This window comes from Diadema antillarum, unplaced genomic scaffold (assembly GCF_040938485.1).
Source record: "Diadema antillarum isolate AM-2024a unplaced genomic scaffold, OU_Dant_1.0 seq00000709_RagTag, whole genome shotgun sequence".
In the NCBI taxonomy this organism is placed as follows: Eukaryota; Metazoa; Echinodermata; class Echinoidea; order Diadematoida; family Diadematidae; genus Diadema; species Diadema antillarum.
This window is the reverse complement of record NW_027271613.1, coordinates 183,960-210,121: the sequence shown is the minus strand read 5'-3', so window position 1 is coordinate 210,121 and position 26,162 is coordinate 183,960. Positions and strand designations below refer to the sequence as shown.

The 26,162-nt window shown below is 38.6% G+C and overlaps 1 protein-coding gene across 1 annotated transcript; it reads left to right on the top strand.

The window, feature by feature from the left end:
- Nucleotides 1–13,620: 13,620 nt before the first annotated feature.
- LOC139737848 (piggyBac transposable element-derived protein 4-like) lies at nt 13,621–15,468 on the top strand. Its single transcript, XM_071648520.1, has one exon. The coding sequence runs from the start codon at nt 13,621–13,623 to the stop codon at nt 15,466–15,468; it is 1,848 nt and encodes a 615-aa protein (XP_071504621.1).
- Nucleotides 15,469–26,162: the final 10,694 nt, after the last annotated feature.

Sequence of the window (26,162 nt, the reverse complement as noted above, 5' to 3'; positions counted from 1 at the left end):
AATGCTGCAGTACTCCTAGTAGTAGACCTATTTTAGGCCTAAAGTTAACTATTTAGAGCATGATGTCAGACAAGATGCAAACTATAACGTTTGTTAGATCTAAAAATGCTCTAGGGTTAAAAAAAAAAGAAGAAAAAAACCTACAGCTGTAACAAAACTTGATAGTAAGGCATACCGCATATTGACCTGTTTTGAAGCCTGCCAGTCTACGAAAGGGAAAGAAAGTGGCAATTTCCCTCTAGAGTTGAGGGTCATTGCTTTTGGATACATTGCTTTAGCGTGACTGTCGTATAGCTCTTGACATCTCCAGCATGTAATTGCTGCAAAGAAAAGCTGTCATATTTACCAAAGTCTGTCCTCTGCAACAACCCCTCTCTGACCCAAACAGTCTTTCTTTTCTTCTTCCTTTCTTGTTTTTCTTCATCTTCTTTCTCGTATGCTGCACGATAGCTGTAACAGCAGTCAGGCAAAGCAGCTCTTCAAGGATGGCAGCACGTTGAAACTCTTCTTGGCAGAAATTTATTTCCATATTCTGGAAATCCATCTTGAACGGTTGTCACAAGAGATCTGGGGGGCATTTCATGAAGCATTTTGTCCGACAAAGTTGTCGGACAAATTTGTTCTCAGCAAATCAGATGCAAGGATTTCAGTAGCTTGTAACAGTATGTCAGAAAAATATCCGATTAAAACGCTTCATGAATGCCCCCCCCCCCCCCCTGAATGCAGTGGGAGGTTGTACGTTCGTTTTATAAATGTGTCTAACTATGCATAATCGCCTGGTACTTTTCCAGGTCCCAAAACACTCGATTGTCGCAAGGGACTTGCAAACAGTTGCTAATATTTGCAAAACTGTCGCTTACATTTGCTAACAGTCGTTAATAGTCGCCACATGTGTTTCGCAAACACTTTCGCAAACATTCGCTCAAGTACATGTATTGCTAATTGACGCTAAACATCGCTAAGAGTCGCTAACTGTCGCTATACTAATCAGTCAGATCGCAAGGTCATGAAAAGCCTTCGCATTTATCGTACGCGGTATGGACCTCGCGGACATGAATACGTAATGAGCTGGGAGACCACATTTTTAGAGTGTCTGTAAATCTAAACGACATTATCAATCTTCATGATTTATACATCGATAAAAAGCTGAAGAGTTGTACTTTGATGAAATTTGACCACTTAAAAGGTTATGATATATGAAATATACTGAACAAGGAAATTATAAAACACAAAATTTGCATATTTTTCATTTTTCTTAAGGGGTACACTAGATCAACGAAATTAAGGTGGACCAAAATGGAAGAGGAATAAAATTCAATTCAATTCAATTCAATTCATTTATTTCCATACTTCTCATTTGTGGACATTATAACAGAAATCAAACAAGTTCTTTCACCTTGTAAACAATGTGCAAAACACAAACAATATACATGGTGATAACACAGTAATTATACAGGGGCGGATCCAGGAATTCTGTAAAGGGAGGGGGGCGTGACTGATATTTCTGGTGCCACTTTCGGGTTTCATTTCATTTTTTTTTCTTTTTATTTTCTTTGTTTTTAACGAATATTAAAGGGGGCGTGCGCCGGTTGCGCCCCCCTCTGGATCCGCCACTGATTATATGTAATGATAACTGGTCAATTTTGAAATCGAGATGGGGTTGATCAAAGAAAAGTATGACGGGACCTACATGAAAGCAAGCTTGTTTGGCTGTAAGCCCCGAGTAATCAGTGTTTGTGAAAAAGAATGTTTGTGAAAAAATGAAAGAGGAAATATCATACTATGAAAACATAGTGACTTTATGTGGACTGATCCTATGAACGGGTCAGGTTGGCGAATAAATCATTGCGTTGTACAGTTAGTTTTTGACGAGATTTCAGTTTGCCGCGAATACGCGTTTCTGATTGGTTAATTCCCTCTGAGTGGAGAGTTGAACGAACCTCGCGGAATGACAGTAAACGTGTACTCTACATAAGTAATACACTGTGTGTACATGACAGCGTAGGACCCTATGGTGTGTGTGTGTGTATGCGCGCGCACGATGTATGTATACGCGCTCAGGATCAGGCAACTGCAGCTAAGATCTCCACGTAAACAACAAGAACAACACTCCACTCTGATCGACAGCTCAACTTTGGCTTGAGCTTCACTTGCACAACTAGATAGAGTAGCGTGTATTAATCAATTACGGAGCCCCTAAAGGGACATGGTAAGAAACATTTTTCCTAAGTCGTTCCCTCGACTTACTAAGTCGTTCCCACGACTTACTAAGTCGTTCCCTCGACTTACTAAGTCGTTCCCACGACTTACTAAGTCGTTCCCTTGACTTACTGTGTCGTTCCCTCGACTTACTGTGTCGTTCCCTCTACTTACGTAAGTCGTTCCCACGACTTATAAGTCGTTCCCTCGACTTACTAAGTCGTTCCCTCGACGTACTAAGTCGTTCCCACGACTTTAAGTCGTTCCCTCGACTTACGCACAATCTCATAGAGACTCGCCCACAATTACGTCACAACTGTCTGCTGCCCTCTAGTGGTTTGTGATTCAACAAATCAAGGACTTGAATAAGGAAAACTTCACATGAAGGTAGTATTTCCTTTCAAACTTACGGAGATTACATTATAAAGATGAAATAAGGAATAATACACAACTAAGCGTGAAAATGTCCACATGTAGGACAAAAGGCTGGAGTTCATTTTCCTGAAATTTAATTATAAATTAGATTGGCTTCGATTATACAGCTATTGTGCCTGTATGAATAAAAGAATCCATTAAAGTATTCTATTGATATCCCCACAATTAAAAACAAGATAGCTATTTTATGGGGGGGGGGTGGAGGAGGAGCTCCCCCAGTTTTGGGGGCTGTTACGACCAAAATCACTCTGAGAATGATCGCACAAAAGAAACAATCAACTGATGTTCAGGCGGTTTATTAACAGTGATATTGTGGGTACAGACTGGTAATCGGCGTCATATCAGTACAACAATGATCAATAGAAACAATTACAAATCGGTAATGGAATCACTTACATGCATCCAAACTATCACAAAGTCGCTACAGTTCCCTGGTAGTGTCCAGATACGATGTTCGATGCACAAATGAATGATCCGCGATGCACCGATGAATGATTCCTGCGACGTAAATCCAGAGGCACAGGTTACGATAGTCCACGGTATAGATCCGGGGTAAAATCCACGATATATGTCCACGGCGAAACGTGCAGAGTCCAAACGTTGTGACGACCACGTCCAGTTGATGCGTTGAATGATGATTCACTTAATAATGTTCAGCTAAGAATCCAGCCCATCACAGCTTTGCCGTAGCAATGTCCACTGACAGAAAAATAATGGAGTCTATCTCCAATGTAGGCAAATTCATTCTCTGCAGGCAAAATGTCTCCCAGGCCTTATCTCCACAAACATAACAGGTCAGCAGGTAACACAGGACTGACTATAACAAGTCGCTTCAGAGCCAGAAGTGACGTAACTCTCAGAGCAGAGGTGTTGGGTACTCTGCCTACTGCAGAATTTCTCTGGCTTATATACTATCCATTCACCCCCTTCTAGCACATTCTATAACTCTCTCCAACCTACTAGCAAGTCCAAGTTCCAGGAAACCTGGATGACTCACTGCCTAACTATGTACAAAACATCATTACCAAGAATAACTACCAATCACATTGGGCTACAGGGACAGTGCCTCACTAAGCCAAACATGTAAGCACTTCCCAGAACATTCTGGAATGGGTGAAATCATTCTAGATTGAGTGAGCTATAATGTATTTCCTGCTACATGCATGTACTGCATAGCCACATTATATACCACCTAGAAAATTCTCCACTGATCTGGTCAGCCTGTATGTACTATATCTATACCATGTAGAATGTTCTCCATGAATCTGGTCAACCTGCGTACATACACATTAAAACAGCCATGCATACAGTACATCATACATATGTACATAACTACTAGTGTGTACATTTGTGACAGGGCAACATCCACAATACTATATTCTCAACGTGCAAAGGTATCAACGTACAATATTTTATAATGATACAGCACCATACACGAAGTAAATCATCTCTAAGCATTTTACAGCTTTACGGAAGTTTGCAAATGTGTAAAGGTCATTTGAGAATAATGCTATTTACGTATTAACTTCAAAATGGAGAGACTCCTCAGGCATGCTTCATCAAAAATTTGAAGCTATAGGTTGAACACCTGATGGAACGTACATGTGAAATTAATTCATCAACATTGTTTGACAAAGCAGATCCTCTTTATGGTGATTAGAAAGATGGCACATGAATCCTTCAGCACAAAACCTTTTCATGTTTAGAAGTCTGTGGTTCAGGGTCATTGTAGACATGCACTAACTCTGTAAACTAGCTTATTGATACTCCAGTAACTAGATTCATTACAATTCCTGCACTTGCAAAATCCACCTTTCCAAGTCTTTGGGGAGCATGCTGGCCAGAAATTCATCTTTCAGGGGCATGCATACCAAATCGCGTGCTGTTCGTTATTCCGAAGGTTCGTTAATCCTAACACACAAATCACCTACACCTAGAGGTTCTTTTAAAGTCATGAAATTCTTCCGTCGAGATGTTTCATTGAAACTGGTTGACAAATTGCCCTACATCGACGTAAGTAAGCACTGAATTGATCAGTGTTTTTAGTAGTAGCCATGATAAAAATCATGGGCGTACATACTCGAGCAGGATCCGCGAACATTATGACCTCCTGATCACCGGACAGGCGTTATTCTCTAATAGACCATCGAGCTTTCGCCCGACAACAAGTGTTGGTTCTACTCCTTATAGCATGCAGCGGGTACTGCGTAATTATTTAAATCATGAAATTCTTCCGTCGAGATGTTTTCATTGCAACTGACTGACAAATTGCCCTACATCGACGTAAATAAGCACTGAAGTGATCAGTGTTTTTAAGTAGTAGCCATGATAAAAATCATGGGCGTACATACACGAGCAGGATTCGATCCTACGACCTCCTGATCAACGGACAGGCGTCATCTCCACTAGACCACCACCGAGAAGTGTTGGTTCTAAAACACTGATCAAAAAGATGCTTATTGCTAATGAATTGCAACTTTGCAATAGATTCAGGGATAAAAGTTGCAAATTTTGCAATAGATTGCAAATGTCATAATTGCGGCTACTTATATAAATGTTGGGGGACAAATCTCCAAATTTGTTCATTTCTTGTAAAAAAAATATATATATATTCCGTACAAATGGCATTTTAACTCTTAATGTGCCAGGCCCAAAACCCCTAACGTGCCAGAGATTTTTAGCCAGTGCTCGGAAGCTCCGAATCTGGATAGACAGGGTAATTTCAAACTGTCATATCTCTGTAATTACTGCTTGTTTTGAAATGTTGTCTGCACAAAAAATGTGGAGAAATGGTAGTTCTTTCGTGCCATGTCGTCAGTTTGCAGTAATATTTATCCTAATTTGAAATATTGCTGAAAGAAATCATATCATAAAAAAATTATTAAGAAATTTTGGGTAGCATGAAAAGGAAGAATTAATTGTGAATTTTCTTCAATAGAACGTGTGTTTGACTCTGTGACAAAGTTTTAGATATACATTTTTTCTTTCGAATGATACCACATTTGTCAACTAGAGTCGTATACTTTCAAAGATATTCGCAGTTTGTTTTGCCCATGCAATTTACTTTTTTGACCGAGTAATTCATTCCCAAACTTTGGTTATTTAGTCCCGGTTCCTCTTTGAGAGTAAAGGTAATTGTCCCGGGTCTTGGAGGAGAGTCTTTCCACTCTTTTATCCATTTGAGCAGGAAGTGCCAACAGTAATCCCTCTTTTGTTAGTGTGAGGGGCGAGCGTGCCCTATTGAAATCGGCAGTCCTTTGTCGGTGAGGGGCTCGTTGGCGTGCGAGCCCATGGTCACAGGCGGAGATAATCCGAGGATGCCTTGAACAATGTGCTACACTGTCGGACCAAAAAATATCTTATTGACAATGCGGCGCATGCCTTCCTTATTATTTCATCAAAAGTCTACGAGTAATCGATCAATGGTCAGTTCCTTGTTTTGCGTAGCTACCCACCACCAAAGCGATCGCGGCATGACTAAAGTGTAACCTTAGTAACTTCATAACAACGACGCGTGTTTGGCTCACAACAAGCGATTTACTCACAGCACCACGAGGACAGCCGCTGAAACCTGCAGTTGAAGCCACGTGCTTGTTGCGCCTAGCGCTGGTTGAAACCAGATACGTGGAACAAAGTGGAATTTGAAAATATAGCACTACACATATCTACATAATCCTCATTCTGAAACGTTCACCAGATTTTGAAGAGCAATCAGACCCTCATCTAGGTCTAATATTCCCGCGAACTGTATGCGAACATCGTTTTGTAGGAATATGAAATTCTCAAACTAATTAGTCTATTTCAAAATGAAGGACATAATGGCACACAGACCAAGAACTACACATCCATATGAAATAAACAAAGGTTACTGATAGTTCATTTGCGTGCACTGCAGTGCGGTGATTCGGGGGGGGGGAGGCGTAAAGAAAGGGAGAGAGTGATTTTTGGTTTGCGTATTTCTGAATATTTCAAAAGATTTTGATCGGTAACAATATCATTGTTTACTGAAATTATTTTGGAGCTTAGTGAGTTTCATTTTCGTATCGCACCAATATTATGACCATGTGAAAAAATCTATTACTTTGCTTTTTGACGTGATCGGTACATTGGGTGTTGGGTAACACTTACAAACAAAATATCAGCGATATTAGAGGTATCCCAGAAATTGTACTTCACTTCGGAAAAGTGTTTTGATGCTGGACCTTCGCATGACGGCAGATTCATTTCCCGACATTTTAACCGCTAACGTCTCACAACCTTAGTAATATCGGAGAAAACTGCAAAATCAGAATGTAAAGTCTAGCACTCATCCGTCGCGAAAGTCATGCATCCACACATCAAAGAATATGATCAAGTCAAGCACGCATCCTTATGTTTTGAAAAAAAAAAGAAAATATATATAAAATTGTTAAACATTATATGATTAGTATGATCACGTTATTTGAGGTAAAAAAAAAAAACATGAGGGAAAACATTTGAGGTGCAGTAAAAACTAAAATCTTTCCAACAAAATTACCATGATGCAAAATGATAGAAAGAGAGAATCAAAGGACTTCAAAAATCATCGTACCCGTGTAGCAGCTATAAAGAAGAAGGCAATGCTGGTAAGTGGGATTGAGCCGCCGGGGCAACAAAATATCAAGCAAAGAAACAAGATGTCAATCAATCAAACAAACAAACAACGAAAAGAAACTACAAACATAAAGACAACCTTTAGAAACTCTGCTAATGTGGGTTTTTTTGATGTCATTATCTCTCTTTTGAAATTACGTCTCCTTACTCGCTAATCGCTCCTGATTAGTTTACGTTATTCAGCAGTATAGTCAATACAGCTATCTTCTGTCGGAAGATCTGAGGCGCTTTTCTTATTGCTGCTAATTCTGTTCACTACACGTCTTGTAACTCAGAGTGTCATCTTTTTCTCTAGCAGAAACAGTATTTACACTCTATACTGTCGAAGTTCAGTCGTCCCGGTGTAGCGTAGAATGCTAGCTTCATTATTCATACTTTTCTTTATCAATTTTTATGATTTCGATCACTGATCGTGCCTTTGCATAAATCAAAGTATGTGCTCTGTCTCCCCCTCTCTTTCTCTCTCCCTCACTCTCTCTTTATATCTTGCCCCTCAACTTCTTCATTTCTGATCGTTGACTTGTTATTCACATTAGGCATAATTGACTGTGAAGTTACGATAATCTCAATGTCAATAGTAATCACTATCGCTGCAAAGGAAGGGGGAAGTTTTCGCCGTCTGGTTCATGAGTTCAATTAGATACGCTCAATGATGATAATAATTATACATAATAAATGAATGCATGTACACGCCAAATACAGAATGAGCTGTTTTTCACGTTTGTAGTTTCGTATACACCCATGCAATCACTCGTATGCTGTAGGATGCATATAGGATGATGCTTCATTTCGCTACAAACTGAAGGGTTTCAAGGAATGAATGCAGAACACAGGTGGTACTGAAACTCATATTTTGTTGTGCACAGAAATGAAGCAAAATATGCTATAGGCAAAGGGAGTCGAAGTAATTCCTGTCAAAGATTAATTTGGAAACGTGTTTTACTGACCTAAAAACTCAAACCATGTTCAATAAAGCGTAGGTGTCACGCTAGTATATAAGTTTCATTCACAGGCTTCGACTATAACTATCATAGGGCTCTTCTAGTCTTCATAAAACATGTATCGTTTTCTTGCAGCTCCGCGATGCTCACTGCATTTGAAAGTCGACCGAAAGAACTCTCACAAAAGGCGAAGTTTGTATATGCTTATACTGCGTTTATTCATGAACTAAAGCTTTCTTTGAACATGCAAAATCTTCACAACTTATGCTACCATCAGGGGAGGTCTCTTGAATTCTTGGTTTCTGTTCTGTACGTTGCTCTGATTGACTCTTCTTTCTTGGTAAAGACCCTATCTGCGCTAATGATAATCATTTCCTATTTTTTCTCACAGTCCGTCGAAATCAGAGGCCTTCCTTCAACACCCTGTCATTACCACATTCTTCATACAAGGTACCCCACGTATTTCAAGTACCTGTATACAGCTTGTTGATTTTCTTTTTTTGATAACAATTAGATGCATTACTGACATAATCACTTCTTGAAAAATGTACACGAAAATCGTTGGTACAATGCATACAGTCAATCCACGTTGCTACGGACATGATGGAGGATGGTTATGGAAATACATGTACGGACCCATCACAACAGCCACGTCCCACCGGTATCGAGACAGGAGTAATGCAACTGGAATGGACAGAATTTGAATCTGTTTTGAAAATTGAATAATACAGAGCTAAAAAATGATAGTTTGATTTTTTTAAGAACATGTGAATACCTCTAGTATCCAAAATTCACGGAAATGGGTATTGTACTGCCCGCGATCTTCAATTCTGGTCTGTGGTAACAGCGAGTTCTTCAGATCGGCGACGCTAACATCAAGACGGCGCAGATTCCCGTGTTGGACAATGATCATGGCTGTTGGCTGTGTCGCGCATGTTCAGAACACAATGATCTGCCTGATTAGCGTCCTCTTAGCGTTTGCGAGGCAAATCTTTGGTTCGTGTTTATACCACTGTGTGGTCAAGATGAGAGAGATGAATGGCAAGTTTTATGATTGAAACTTGTCTGTGTTCTTTCTTTCCTTTTTCTCGCAAAAGCTGATTGCTTTTCTTATAGGCTACAACACGGTATTATGTATCCTGAAGAAGCTTTGCAAAGCGGAATAAACAAAAAAATCTGACTGCAGCATGAAGGAGAAGCATTTTATGTTCTGCTTTACATGGTACATATTTTGTCCTATACTATTATGACAGAGAAGAAGCGCCGTCTTAGGTTATCAAGCGCAGTCGTTATAACATTACTGTCAATATATATATATATATACTTCTATATACATGTCGGTAGAAAAGATGAAGAAGTAGAATGGTAATGAATTTTGAAAGTCCGAATGTGCTAATAAATAGCACTGTTGGACTGTCAAAATGCATTACCACTCTACTTGTTTATCTTTTCTTTACTGGTACCAACACGCGGACTATGAGTTTCATAATACATAATCATAATCTATATATATATAGCATACAAGGTGAAGCGGCTTGGCCTCCTACGTTGTGGGTGCTGCATTATATTCATGTGTAGGTGTGACGGGAAAGACTGCTCGCAGATGTTGCAGTAATGTTCACTAATAGCCTTTTACTCTCCCAAGCTTTCGACCGAGTTACCAGTCTTTTTCAAGGGCTTGGAACGTAAACACAAAAGCAGAAAAGCAACCAATTTGCATACATTTGAACAGAATAAGGCAAAATCGTATATAAAGGTATATATATATATATATATATATATATATATATATATATGTTCATATATATATATATATATATATATATATATATATATATATTCACAACAGTAGGTCAATATAAACTCCGTTGGAGACATAAATTTGACGCATTTTCGCCCATAGGGCTTTGTCAAGTCAATACATTTGACACTTTACGTCTCCAACGGAGTTTATATTGACCTACTGTAGTGAATCTATACTTTCTTAGGACTCCGAGAAGAAACTATTTGTTGCTGTTATATATATATATATATATATATTATATATATATATATATATATTATACATATAAGAGAGAGAGAGAGAGAGAGCGAGAAAGAGAAGGCGCCTTGTACAGAACAAGTGTACATGTAGCTACTTCATTATTCATCCAGGGTGAGAAGATAAGGGCATTCACGAACGTAGTTCAACGAATGTGTGTATACGTGGAACATGTGCGTTGAATTATCTATACGTCCATGAATGCCTTTATCTATTCCCACTCTGCATATTATGTATGTATGTATATCTTTTAAATCGACATGACAATGCTTTATTGAAATGAATATTTAATTTCTTTTCAATATTTAGTTCGTTGACATACTTGATGAAACCTAGATTTACAGCCCACAATCAATTGCGCGATAATATAGTCTGTCACAATCATTCACGTGTTTGATTCTGCTGGCAGAAAAGGTACAATATGACAGGGAAAAGGTAAGGTTGACATTCGCAATTGAGGTGTTGCCAGTTCAAAACACTCATTCCCCATTATTTTACGAGTGTTTACAGACCGATATTCTTGTTTCGACGGGATATGTTCATATATTTCCATAGTTTGACCAACAAAATACTGACACATGTTTTTCGAATGTAACAAACCATGACCAAGGTTGGATATCATGGCCTTCTTTTGTCTGAGGCGGTCTTTCGGTAGGCGCTTTCATCTATGCAAATAAGGCACTCTTATTGTATTCGCGGTGAGGTGGCGTGGCCATGAGACATCTATTCACGCGTGCCGCGCCTTTATTATGGGCTAGGTTTTGGAAATAGGCGACACTCTTTCTTTTCAGGTCTTTCAAACGAAAGTTTTATTCTAGAGCTATAATAACCTTTGCTTATACGTGATTGGCGAAGGTATCGAACGTTGATAGTTTTAATCCTGCTATTCTATCACCCGAACTGATCACATTGACTTACATAAGAAGGGGGAAATTGCCAGTGATCATCATTTATCTCGATCGATAGTGTGATTTTTTTATGCACATGTGAATACCTCTAGTATCCAAAATTCATGGAAATGGGTATTCTACTACCCGCGATCTTCAATTCTGATCTGTGGTAACAGCGAGTTCTTCAGATCGGCGACGCTAACATCAAGACGGCGCAGCCTCCCGTGTTGGACAATGATCATGGCTGTTGGCTGTGTCGCGCATGTTCAGAACATAATGATCTGCCTGATTAGCGTCCTCTTAGCGTTTGCGTGGCAAATCTTTAGTTCGTGTTTATACCACTGTGTGGTCAAGATGAGAGAGATGAATGGCAAGTTTTACGTTTGAAACTTGTCTGTGTTCTTTCTTTCCTTTTTCTCACAAAAGCTGATTGCTTTTCTTATAGGCTACAACAACACGGTATTATGTATGCTGAAGAAGCTTTGCAAAACGGGATAAAAAAATCTGACTGAAGCATGAAGGAGAAGCATTTTTATGTTCTGCTTTACATGGTAGTACATATTTTGTCCTATACTATTATGACAGAGAAGAAGCGCCGTCCTAGGTTATCAAGTGCAGTTGTTATAACATTGCTGAATTTATAATTGTATGTAAGATACATATATTTTGGTATATATATATATATATATATATATATATATTTCTATATACATGTAGACAGAAAAAATGATGATGAAGATGAAGACTGTCAAAATGCATTACCACTCTACTTTTTCATCTTTTCTATACCTACTGGTACCAACACGCGGACTAAACGTTTCATTATATATAATCATATATATACAACATATAAGGTGAAGCGGGCTTGGCCTCCTACGTTGTGGGTGCTGAATTATATTTATGTGTAGGTGTGACGGGAAAGACTGCTCGCAGACGTTGCAGTAATGTTCACTAATAGCCTTTTACTCTCCCAAGCTTTCGACGGAGTTACCAGTCTTTTTCAAGGGCTTGGGACGTAAACACAAAAGCGCGCAAAAAAGCAACCAATTTGCATACATTTGAACAGAATAAGGCAAAATTATATATATTATAAAGATACACATATGTGTATTAAAAATATGAATATATATACATATACATATATACATATATATATATATGTTGATAAGGTAGCCCACGTGTTGGCAAGATAAAAAGATAAGTAACAAAGCTGTAACAAAGTTCATGCTGTATTCACCAACGGTTTATTTCTTCACACAAATTTTCGAGCGTCTCGCCGCCCTTTCTCAAGTGTTGATACTGAGAGAACAATAACAAAATTCATTTTACATTATTGTATTATTCATTGTATTTTTGTTACTTATCTTTTGTTACTATATATATATATATATATATATATATATATATATATATATGAAATGAGAGAGACAGAGCGAGAAAGAGAAGGCGCCTCGACCTTGTACAGAACAAGTGTACATGTAGCTACTTCATTATTCATCCAGGGTGAGAAGATAAGGGCATTCACGAACGTAGTTCAACGAATGTGTGTATACTGTATATACGTGAAACATGTACGTTATCTATACGTCCATGAATGCCTTTATCTTTTCCCACTCTGTATATATGAGTATATATATATATATATATATATATATATATATATATATGTACATGTGTCTTTTAAATCGACATGGTAATGGTTTATTGAAATGAATGTACTTCATTTTATTACAATGTTTAGTTCGTTGACATATTTGATGAAACTTAGATTTACTGACTAAAATCAACTGCATGATAATTATAATTTGTCACAATTATTAACGCGTTTGAATCTGCTGGGAGAAAAGGTACAATATAACAGGGAAAAGGTAAGGTTGACATTCGCAATTGAATTACTGCCAGTTCAAAACATTCATTCCCAATTATTTTACGAGTGTTTACAGACCGATATTCTTGTTTCGACAGGATATTTTCATGTATTTCCATAGTTTGACCAACGAAATACTGACACATGTTTTTCGAATGTAATAGACCATGACCAAGGTTGGGTGTCAAGGCCTTCTTTTGTTTGAGGCGGTCTTTCGGTAGGCGCTTTCATCTATGCAAATAAGGCACTCTTATTGTATCCGCGGTGAGGTGGCGGTGGCCATGAAACATCTATTCACGCGTGCCGCGTCTTTATTATGGGCTAGGTTTTGGAAATAGGCGGTACTCTTTCTTTTCAGGTCTTTCAAACGAAAGTCTTATTCTAGAGCTATAATAACCTTTGCTTATACGTGATTGGCGAAGGTATCGAACGTTGATAGTTTTAATCCTGCTATTCTATCACCCGAACTGATCACATTGACTTACATAAGAAGGGGGAAATTGCCAGTGATCATCATTTATCTCGATCTCTCCTGCGATTCAACAACGTTACTGCTTCATAATCTCTAAATACTCTATCAGTCTCTCCTGAATGAGCTAAAGTGTGCTCGCTTCTATGGCTCCACCGAGAAAACGGCGAAGGCGTGAGTTCACTGCCGAGGAGGTCCGTGATTTCATGTTGGACTCTGACTTCGAAATCGAGGATATTGTAGATAACAACTGGGAAGAAGACACGCAATCATCTCGTAGCAGTGAAAGCACAGAAGAACGTGATTCCTCACGTCTTCTCCCGGAGTTTGAAGAGCACGGTGAATCACTGTTTGAAGACTCGTCAGGCGACGAAGCTGATGGAGGTGACGATGACCACCTCAATGATCTACCTCCGCCTCATCCAACAACTCATGCTGAACCACTCTCCGATCACGATTGGCGGAGACTTGAGCCTGACGAGCGATTCAAGTCAAGTCGACGAGTGTATGACGACCAACCCAGACTACTTTTCGACGCTGAAGGATTGGAGCCAGTGGACTTTTTTACGAAGTTCTATCCGACTCCCATCTTTGCCCACATAGCAGATGAAACGAACAAGTATGCGCAACAATTCTTCGATTGCCCAGCGCCCCTCCCAGAGGCTTCTCGATTCGGCGTATGGCTGGACACCGATGAGGAGGAGATACGCGCTTTCACCGCACTTCAAATAGCGATGGGACTGGTGTCAAAGCCATCTGTGCCTCAGTACTGGGAAACGAACTCCGACATCTTAGTGACTCCTGGGTTTGCCGACGTCATTTCCAGGAATCGATTTCAGCTATTGAACACCTTCCTTCATTTCAATGACAACGAGAAGCTCGTGCCCCGTGGACAGCCCGGTTTCGACCCCCTTCACAAGACGCGCCCCCTCATCGATATGTCCCAGCCGACGTACCTTGAGCATTTCCTTCCCGGGGGATACCTGTCAATCGACGAGAGCTTGGCGCCGTTCAAAGGAAGAATCTCCTACAGACAGTACATCCCAAACAAACCACGGAAATGGGGGATAAAATTCTGGATGCTCTGTGACGCCCAAACGGGATTTTGTCTGCGGTGGCGGCAGTATGTCGGAGCCGAGGGACAAGACAATGGGGACAGCGCCACTGAAGCCCTGGTGAAACAGCTGACGGAGCCATTCTACAACACGGATCGCGTGATCGTGATGGACAACTATTATAGTTCCGTAAAGCTCTACGAGGATCTGTCACGGAACGGACTTGGAGCCTGTGGAACGGTGAGGAGCAACCGACGAGGACTTCCAGAAGAGATCCGACGTGGTGGTCTGCACCTTGCGAAAGGTGACGATCCCGTGTTTTTCGCCAAAGGGAGGGAGATGTCAGCAGTGACTTGGCATGACGTGAAACTCGTGAACGTGCTGTCGACCGTCAGCAGCAACGATCTCAAACAGAAGCAGATACGGAGTAAGAACGCCGAAGGAGGTCGCCGTACGATTCAGAAGCCAGCAACTGTTGACGTGTACAACAGGTTCATGAACGGCGTGGACAAAATGGATCAACGCATGTCCTACTACCGCTACCCTCATAAGAAAATCAAGGGATACCGCGTAACCTACCACTTCACCATGGAAGTAGCTCTCGTGAACGCTTACATCGCATTTCGCATGGCTGGCCACAAGATGTCCACGCGCGACTTCAGATGTCGGGTGATTGAGGGTCTGCTGAACGGCTACAGAGCATCTCGCTATCGTCGGACACCGTCACCTCCCATCGCCGACAACGAGGCAAGACTGACTGAGCGCCACTTCCCAGCAGAGTTCGAAGATCGACAACATCGTCCTGACTGCTACGTGTGTTCGGACCGCAGGAGGGGAAGGCGAAGACAGACGAGGACATACTGCCGACAATGTGGACTTGCTATGTGTTGCATCCCGTGTTTCGAGATCTACCACACCAGAAAAGATTTCCGATCATAGGTCACAAACACTGAGTCTTCTGATGACATGAACTCTAAACAATGTCATGAACTTGTCGTGTATAGGCCTGTCTACCGTTGCTTATAGAATATGCATGTTCAAATTACAGCTCACAGATGGCAAGCATTTCCAGGTGCATGATTCATTGTAATTACATGGACATTATTGGTTTTACGATCCAAGACTGAGATGTATTGAAGTATAATCGCGATATCTGTCTGAACTTCACCCCAAAAGAAACGTTCCGTGTACTCTCACTTGTACTCATTTGCATGTACACAAAACCAGGTGGTTATTGTCTGTCAAATCGATCCCAATTACCAATGATTATGTCATTAGCCAGGGTAACGTGAAATCTTTAGACATGAATTTCTCTGCCAAGTTATCTCTCATATTACATTGCCTATTTACAGTGTACACACAATGTATGTACATTTCAATAATGGTGATATTCCCGTAATTGTAAGGATTGGTTATTTATTATCCGTAAGTCTTCGAAATAGTAATTAATAGCATTAAAAAAAATCAAATACTGTACAAAGAGATAAACGTTCATATTGATGATATGGTTATACACAAAATATCAATGACAATGTGATAATTTATTGAGATGTAGCTCACAAGTTCTTGTATTATCAGAAAAGGTTGATATTATGGGTCAAATCGATCCCCATGAGTAACCAGTGATATGCCAGTGATTGTGCCACTAGCAAGTTTATTATCAACTTGTACTAGTAATTTATTTTGTATACATACATATGTCCGACAAATTATGGAATTATGGATTTGTGTAGTGCTCATTACACTTACAATGTATACTTGTCAGTGGCAATTCTGAATCTCGATGGTATATTGTCGTGTTTATGAATTCAATGGTGTATCTTATCAAACTTTAGATTATGTGGGGTTATTTATGTCATTGTGTAATTATTCCTTGGCTCTTCAACAATAAGTAGCCGCTGTCATGATTTTACAGCGAGTTCCACGATCGCATTTGAATAAGTAATTGTCATATCACCACATATTACATGCATGTAAGTTGTCAATGTAAGAGCAGTGAATTCTTTTCCAGATATCACTAGTCATCGTGTGAATGAGGAATTGAAAATAAAGCATTATTCACAGTGACGAGTGAAAGAGATAAACTATACTCATCTGTTTCTTATTTGTAATTTAATCAGCGTTGCTGAGTGTGTAATGTCAGATCAAAGCTGATCAATTATAGTGAGATTGCAAAACTGAAGTGTATGTAACTACTGAAGGATACTAGTAGTATCTAGAGTTATTGACGAGAGAAGGTGCAATGTATATTCAGTAACAGGTTGTATATGTGGAGTGAGATCAGTTTGAAGAGAGAATACTATTGCCAGAAAGACAGAGAGAGAGAGAGAGAGAGAGAGAGAGAAGTGACGAATGGAAATGGAACTCGACGTTCCAAAAATAGTTATCTATGACATACAGTATAACGATAATAATAATAATAATAATAAACATGTGTGCATATAATATATATATATATATATATATATATGTATATATACATACATATATATATATATATAAATATATAAGTATATAATATGCGTATATTTCTTACTCTCTCTCTCTCTCTCTCTCTCTCTCTCTATATATATATATATATATATATATATATATATATATTGTATACATACATAGATCGAGGTCGTCAGTTTCTTCTTCGCCTAAAAACACAAAATCAAATAAACAACCGACAAACAAGACTCAAAAGCACACATACAAACAAAGCAAGAGTATGATTATTAGCACACTTAGTTGCATGTAAGGTTGGAAAAGTATAATAAGCGAAGCTGAAAACATGCACAACAAAGGAATTCATCAAATCATACACTCCATGCAAACGTACTGTACAACAACGTCAACATGTAAGCTAACAGTTTTTATATCCGCATCAAATCATACGAGACGCAAGGTACGAAGAAACAATGCACGAAGCCTTGTACAGCAATTCCTCTTTAGAGTATATAGTTCTCCCCCCCCCCCCCCAAAAAAAAAAGAGAGAGAGAGAGAAAAAAAAAGAAGAAATGAAATTCGCCAATAGGGTATTAGTAACAACAAGAGTTTGAGAGACAAAGCGATTCTGTCAGAAAGAGAGAGAGAGAGAGAGAGAGAGAGAGAGAAGGGACAGGTGGATATTGAGGTTAACGTTACAACAATAATTTGAAGTTATTCATATATCATAGAGAGATATAATAATTTTACCTCGACTTCTTCACTTATTTTGTGAAGTAAAGATTTGAGTTAACGACATTCTTGTATGACCAAATTGCACCAATTATTGAATATTGAAAAAGGCTGCGTCTTGATCGTTTGTATGGATAGTACCCCTCCCCCCCCCAAAAAAAAGAACACACACACACACACACACATATCAAACAACACACAAACAAGAATCAAGGCAAGTTCCACAACAAAAGGTTTGATTATACGGGTACACTTAGTTCTATCTTAGATTAGAACAAAAAAGCTAAGCTAAAAAAAGGTCAAAATCACGTTGCACTTTGCACAAATTACGTAAAACAGCGTCAGGTGTCAAGTAAGACAGCCTACAGTACTGTGATCTGTTGTATTTGCCAAATTTATTCACGAAATTTTGTAGAAGAGGAAGTGCAAGAGAGTTGCTCGCCAAGTATATGAGGAGCTCATTGATACACAACAACAATAAGAAGAAATAAAGACATATCGCGGTTCGATTCATTGCCCAGAAATGTCAAAAGTAATATCTTTATTTTGTATTTCCGATGGATTTTTCACCGAGTCAAAAATCCGTTATAAAACGATCTTCAGAAGTGTAACGTCATAATAATTTGCAGCCCTCGATACGTACGATAACAACAACAGAAATGAAAACACGGCGCACTACGCGGTGCAGATAGCAATAAGGTTCGTAAGTCCACAGGGTTTTAGTGAGAGTTTAGTCAGTTTGAATGACTTCCGCTATCTTGGAAAGTCCTTCACGTACGTTTTTGGATTTGATCAATGTCAACATTGGAATTCCTTTTGTTGACTAGTTTTGTTGAGCACTTTACCATTTTGCAAAACATGGGACACTTATCGTCAGAAGAAAGTACACAATAAACGCATACAAAGGGCCAAAAAGATAGGACATTAGCTATCGCGATGTGTGCTTTGTGAATGTCTATGAATCGTTTACTATGTATACAGTAGGAGAGCGGATCGTATCACCGAACGCCTTTTTTGTGGCTTTGAATTCAGCACAAAGTGGATGAAATGTCTGCAAAAAATAACACCGGTTATTCACAAAGTCCTGAAAATACGAATTCAGCAAAAGTACGCAAATTATTCACTCAGGTTTTTGGAGAATAGGCTTCAAGTATATCTTTCTCTCCAAAAATTTAAAAAAAAATCAAAAGTTGTCTTTTACAACCGCAAAAAAAAAATCGCATTATAATTAGGTACATGATTTTCGTAATGGCATAGTCAATGCTTTCACATCTTGTTCTTGCACCAGAACCACAATTCTTACCCAAGGTTCACTACATGTACCTACTAGTATTCTTACCGAGGGGAGGACAAAGAGAAAAAGAATCGGCTAATGAGGTTCATTTTTTTTTCTCACCGCAAAATGTCTAATACGAACATTTTGAATAGTTCCCATGATAAAATCTTGCGATAAATCGACATCTTCTTCTAAATCTGAGGTAAAATGTGAATTTCTTAACGTTTTTGCATTTTTGTGTTGCATTCTATTTTTGCGGTTTCGGTCCTTATAAACGATTTGTGAGGCCAGTCTACGAGGTCCCGCGAGTATTGAAGATCGTAAGTACGCAGAAATATGCGTACGAAATTACTATGATGTCGGGCACTACCATACCAGCTGCATTATGTATTCAGTACTTCCCTTTCTCAAGGTGTGTATATCGAACTCTTTCTAGCGCTAATGATATTATGTAATGACACATTCATACACAAATGGGACTATACCTGGGTATTTTTATACCCTTTTCACCTCCCCCTCTTTTTCTACCATTCTGTCTTTAGTCCTAAAGTACGCCAACCTAAATTTCTCCTGGTATTCACTTTCATTTGAACAAGGAGACCGGCAATGACAGGCTAAAAACAATGACGATCACGTCAACGCAAATTATATGGATGTGCCGTGCGGCTTAGTTCACGAGTCAAGTTTTCGCTTGCTGGTACGCGTGCATACACAAGGACAAAGGCGTTTTCTTCTTTTGTATCTGATTGTATGTAAGCGTCGGGACGATTACAGTACATCAAACAGACAAAAGGATGAAAGGCTTGACCGTCAAAATAAAAGCTGACCTTCTCTGAGGGACAAAATGAAAGCATGCTTTCAGCCGTCCCGCAGGACAGCATCCAAGCGGAACAAGACGACTGGAACCTCATAGAAAAGACACGCAGACTCAATAGCGTACACACGCGTGGTTTACCAATGAGACTTTTGATTTATACACAGCTCACAGAGGGTGCGCTCACGCCGAATTTTCCCGGCGCGAAGAAAACATACCTTGTCGAAAAATCATGAATTTACTCTAAAAAATCCTATGTAAGCATACACAAATATTTAGTTCAAACGATAGATACACTTATCTGATATCATTATATATCAATGGCAGTTTCATAGTGCAAGTAATTATGATACCACAAACATTTTAATGAGCAGGAGTTTTCTTGCTCTTCTTAGTCGCCGATCGGCGACCATGGCACGTCAGGACTATGGTCGCCGATCGGCGACCATGGCACGTTAAGAGTTAATGAAATGTGTGATTGTGTAAGATAAACTTTTCTTTTTTTGAATACCCCCGCGTACGCAAAGTGTTTAATGGGGTATAATAGGAATCAGAGTGTGGTGGTCGGACGGTCCGTTGCAAATCTTGCGTCGTGAACTCCTTCGACAGTTTTTTTTTTTTTATTCACGTTCCATATTCCACATTTCGTACAAGTTTTATATTCCATTTGATTTGAAGCAGAAAAGTTTTTTTTTCACACAATGGTCAGTTTGAACCAATAATGCACAAATGTATAAGGACATATAATTAACGTGTAATATGAGGAACCCACTAAAAAGCAAAGCTTGTAGGATGTGGGTTTCAAAAATATAACATAGGGTTTTAGTACAGTGTATCAAAGTCAGAAGTGACGTAACATGCAAAATTCAAAATATCGAGAATATTACAATGTTTACGGGATGTACAAAGTATAGTATATAATGTTTTATGATTAACTTATGGTATAAATGCTTAAAAATGTAGCAAGTTAATCAAACTGGTGAGGTCATCCGAGCGAGGCATCATTTAAGTATCTACACTTTATCTCATTAAGTATCTATCTCATTAAGTATCTATCATTTAAGTATCTATCTGGGAATCTACACCTATACAAGCAATGCTTCTATGTAGATTCTTCATATTTCACATGTTTTATTGTCTTATAAGCTGTACGTGACAATTCATCCAGGCTTTTGTATTGTGATGTTTATGTTTTATGTATTTGTTGAAATGTGGAATATGGAACAATAAAAAACAAACAATTAAAAAGTATATGCAAAAAAAAAAATTAAGCGATTACGGCGAAATAATTACACATAGGATTTTAGAAAATTGGCTTTGAGATTTTTCTTAAAGGAGCTTAAAGAACTTGAGTGCAACCGAACCGGATCTAACTCATTCCAGAAAGAAGGGCCGGTAGATGTAATTGTCTTAAGGGCTAAAACTGTACGAACAGGAGAAAAATGATAGGATTCACTGTGTCTTGTAGGGTAAGTATGAATATCACTGTTTTTCACAAACATTGTGGAAAATATACTAGGAAGGTCACCAGTATTCAACTTATACATGAAAATTCCAACATGATATAAATACAAATCAGAAATTTTTAACAATTTACTTGAAACAAACAATTCATCAGTATGATCAAAGAATTGTGCTCGATTTATAATCCGCAAGGCCTTTTTCTGAACCAATAATAACGAATCAATTTTAGTCTTTGAGCAATTCCCCCAGGCTAATATTCCGTATTTCAAGTAAGGTAATAATAAAGTTGTATAAAGAGAATGCAATATTGGCTTTGGGAAGAGATATTTCAGTTTGTGAATAATTCCAACATTCTTGCACAACAATTTACATAAATAATCAACATGTACCTTCCATGAAAGGTTGCTGTCAATATAAATGCCTAAAAATTTTGTTGAATCTATTTGATTTAATTGTAAACCGTTCATTAAAACTAAACCTGGAAGAGATTTTATTGTGTTACTGAAAACCATATAATTGGTCTAATTTATGTTAAGCGACAATTTATTTGCCTGAATCCACTCAAACACCAACTTAAGTTCATTTTTCAGAGAATCGAGCAAAACATAAGGATCTGAGTGAGAATAAAAGAGACTTGTATCATCTGCGAACAGAAGAAAAGACAGCAGAGAGGATGAGTTACGGAAGTCATTCATGTATAAAATGAATAAAAGAGGACCTAAGAGGGAGCCCTGTGGAACACCACAACAAATCGAGTTTATATCAGATTCATGATTATTTACGGAAACAAATTGAGATCGACCGGTAAGATAACTTCTGAACCACTCCAAGGCCTTTCCACGAATACCGTAATGATTTAGTTTATACAAAAGAATTTCGTGATCTATTGTGTCAAAGGCCTTGGAGTAGTCCAGAAACAGACCGACTGTATGCGACTTTTGAAGCAATTGCAATGAAACTGGTTACATTTAGTGGGGAGGATATCGAAAAGGATGAATTTCTATATTAATGAAGAAGAAACTACTAAAAACATGCTGCTTTTACATGACATTTCAAAGCATCCATCAGACAGTTACTGCGCGTAAAGCACTGGTAGTTTTTAAGTTATTAAGTGATTAAGTAATTTAAGTGTTTAGTTTTTTTTCTAATAGTTCTAATGTGAACTTTCCTACTCTAAACACCTTGTGCAACTGCCTAGTTATCTGGTTTGGTTGCCATATCGGTTCTGCTGTCATGTCATCTGTTGCAGCTACATAATTACATGGCTCTCCTGCTGCGAACGCTGGTATGGAGCTGGGGATGCTGGGGTTACTGCAGGACACCTGACTTTTGGAGTAGGGGCGCGTGCCAAACTTTACATGCTGTAGTTGACTATGATAATAATGTGTTCATTATGCAATGTCTTTTGTAGTCACTGGAAAAAAAATATGTCGGTTCAGTATAAATTTGACCGACATAATGTCAAATACATTAACAAGGAGGGTTCAGCACTTTGACTGAACCATTGAAAGATGTGTGCGTGTTTGTGTGTGTGTCAGAGAGAGAGAGAGCACAGTTTCATTACTTGCACATTATTGTTATTATCATCATTATTATTATAAATGTGTATATTCCTGTTAGGCTAGAGCAGCCCCTGCTACACGTATCATTCCATGCCCAATTCCTAGACAGAGAAGATCGAAAGATCATGTTCTTAAACCATGAATATAAGATACAAATTATTGTTTGATTATTCATCATGGTATGGCAACGGTATGGCCTGAAGTAAGTTGTATCCTATCATGTGTCATAATTTGGTAACCATGTAATTCCAAATTTACTTTCTCTCTTTAGACACACATTTGGAAGCCTCCACATCATCTGGTATGGCTGCCACGTCATTAGGTTTAGATGCCACATCCTCCTGCTCGTCTTCCAAGTTGTCATCTGCTGTAGCCGCATCATCATGTGGTTCACCTGTCTTGTCCTGTGGTATGGTTATTGCATTAAAACAATGAATATTAATCTTTTTGTCTTACGATTATAAAGTCTTCACTCTATGTGTCTAGGCTTATTAGGCTGGAGCAATTATGTGCCAATGCATCTGGTTGTGATATTCATCCATGTCTCATTTTGAATACTCGTTGACTATCCACAAGAGCTTGGAAAAAATAACAAAACAATACATGGAAATAATCCTTTCGTGCGTATACCTGCGGAACAATCTCTTCAAGCACCGTCAAGAGGATAAAAGGCAGTATGACTTGTTTAAATAAATCTGTTTACTCAACTTTAATTGTTGTTTTGTTGCTGCTGTTATATTATAATATGTATATGTACATAGTGCTGTATTTTATTTTAATGTTATACTTCTTTTTTCCGAATCGATGCGCTTAGAAACATCAGTATTAAGCGCTATATAAATGTTGTTCATTATCATTCCCTTCCTTGACCCATCTCGTAAAGAAGCTCTAACTAGGCGGAACTCTAATTGGTGAAAAACTCTTTGAGACGGATGATCCTTCATCAAGTGTTGACTTTGAAGGCTATTGTCATCAAGCATTGTATTAGAGGTTTTCATTTTGACAAGCAGACATTGCAACTGTTTGACAAATTGCCCTACATCGACGTAAATAAACACCAAATTAATCAGCTATTATCGGTAGCCACAATTTAAAAAAAAATAGACTTGGAAATTTTTCAATTCTGACAAATTAGGTGATCCGATATATCCGGAAATAAATGTTTTGAGCTCCTAACCCGATTGTATATTTGGAAATCAATGATTTGAGTCCTGATCCAAATAGGCAATACGCATGACCAAATCGGTTTCATCTGTGTTTAGGGGCCTTTGGCCATGTGATGTTTGGATTCTCATTTAGAAAAGGGAATCGGACCTGCCATCTTTAGTACCGAATTCCCATACACAAACGAAGATACAGAATGAAGTATATTTGACTTTGACCCCACTTTGCACGTCCAAGATGGCATCTGAGCAAAAAGTGGTTATCTTATGAAATGATTCATGCGACATGGTCTATACGTGTACAAAATATGTCAAAGATAGAACAAGTATTTACCAAGATACAGGACGAAACATTAATGACCTTTGACCCAATCTACCTGCACAAGCCGGTGTCTGATGAAGTAGTTGTTATTTTATGATTAATGATGTACGTGACATGGACTAAACATGTGCACAATATGGGGGTCAAAGAGTTTGTTTTTGTCGAGCTATTGCAAAGAAGGTCACAGAAAAAAGACATAGAACTATCTCCCGACATTGAAGCCAAGCGTCAATTTCAACCAGAATTTTCGACATGATTCCGACGTTCAATGAAAAATCATGGCACATTGATGATAGCCTAGAGACTCAGCTACAACATATCAAAATCTGAGAGAAATTTACCGAAGGATAAGCGAGCTACTGCTCGATAAAGACAGTAATGTCAATTTTCATTTCCAGAAAAAAAAATGCACTCCCATAGAGATAAAACGTAATCTGCTCAAATTTGACAAGGCTCCTTACAATTGATTTTTTTCGAAGTGATAACGTCATCTAATCAATATTTTGAAGTACTGTATCTGAAATAATATTCAACAAGCTACAACATACTGAAATCTTGGCGAAAATCGACAAAGGGTAAGTGAGATACGCTCGAGTGAACTTGAAATTTGATGACTTCATTTTGAATGGTTTTTTTTTTTTTTTATTTCATTGAGGAATTTGAAACACTAATCCTTTTGCCGGCATTGGGCACCAATGAAATGATATGTACAACTCACCAGCTTTCAGAATATGTAAAGAAAATGGGGGGGGGGGGTCACTGTCCATCCTGACAATTTAAATCGGCTTTAAAATTGACTGTCTTTTGGTATATACGCACTGTCTATCGCCATTGACGCACGCGGGGAATTCTAACTTTGACTGGCCCGTATGACGTCATATTGACTTTGATTGACTTGAAACTTGGTAGTATTATCCCGTGACATTTTAGACATCCTATCCATGTGAAACAACGCGAAATTTCTATTGCATACGAGCTGCGTGTGCGTATATGTACGCGCACGTACGCGTCCGTCAATTTTTCCAATTTTTCATAAAACGCTCCAAATAACCTGAAACGAGTGCAAAACAATTTTGAGCTCGATTGGACCATGTCAACATTTCACGCACGCGTACGCAAACGTTTTAAGTGTTCAGATAAATTTTGAGAATATGAATAGAAAGAGCTTAACTTGAGCTATATGAGATGTAAATTTCATTGGGAAATTCTACTCCGTTAATGAGATATGAATGAGAATGTGATTTGAGATAATGACGTCATAATGACGTCACGGTTGACCAATCACAATGATATATTATATCTGTCGTCGTTTGGACATGACACATATATGGTATAAGTTTGAAATTGATAGTCAAAGAACTTTTTGAGTAGATCTCTGCACAAGATTTGAGGAGAAATAAAGAATAAAGAAAAAAAAAGAATCCGTACAGACACAGTAGGTGATCCGACAGGTTACTCGGATCACCTAAAAAAAAAATCAAAACAAAAAATCATGTGTATACATACTCGTTCAGAATTCGAACCTATGACCCCCTGATGACTAGACATGCGTCTTATCCGCAAGACTACCGAACTTCCGCCTGTCAGCCAGTGCTGTTTCTTTCTTCTTCTTTTTTATGGCATGCAGCATGCAAGTGTAGTACTGCGTAGCTATTCAAATCGATTATTAGACTCTTGATTCGGTGCATATTAAAGCCTTACAATCGTAGCGAGTGGTTTGCGCGGCACGGAGACGAACGCAACACGCTGCCTCCCCCATTCTGTATCAAATGTCGTGACACCGAATGAGAATAGCATTGGCTTAATGGGTCAGCGAACACACACTGGTCTCAAATTCACCTGACGCAAAATGGCTGTCCGAGCCATCACG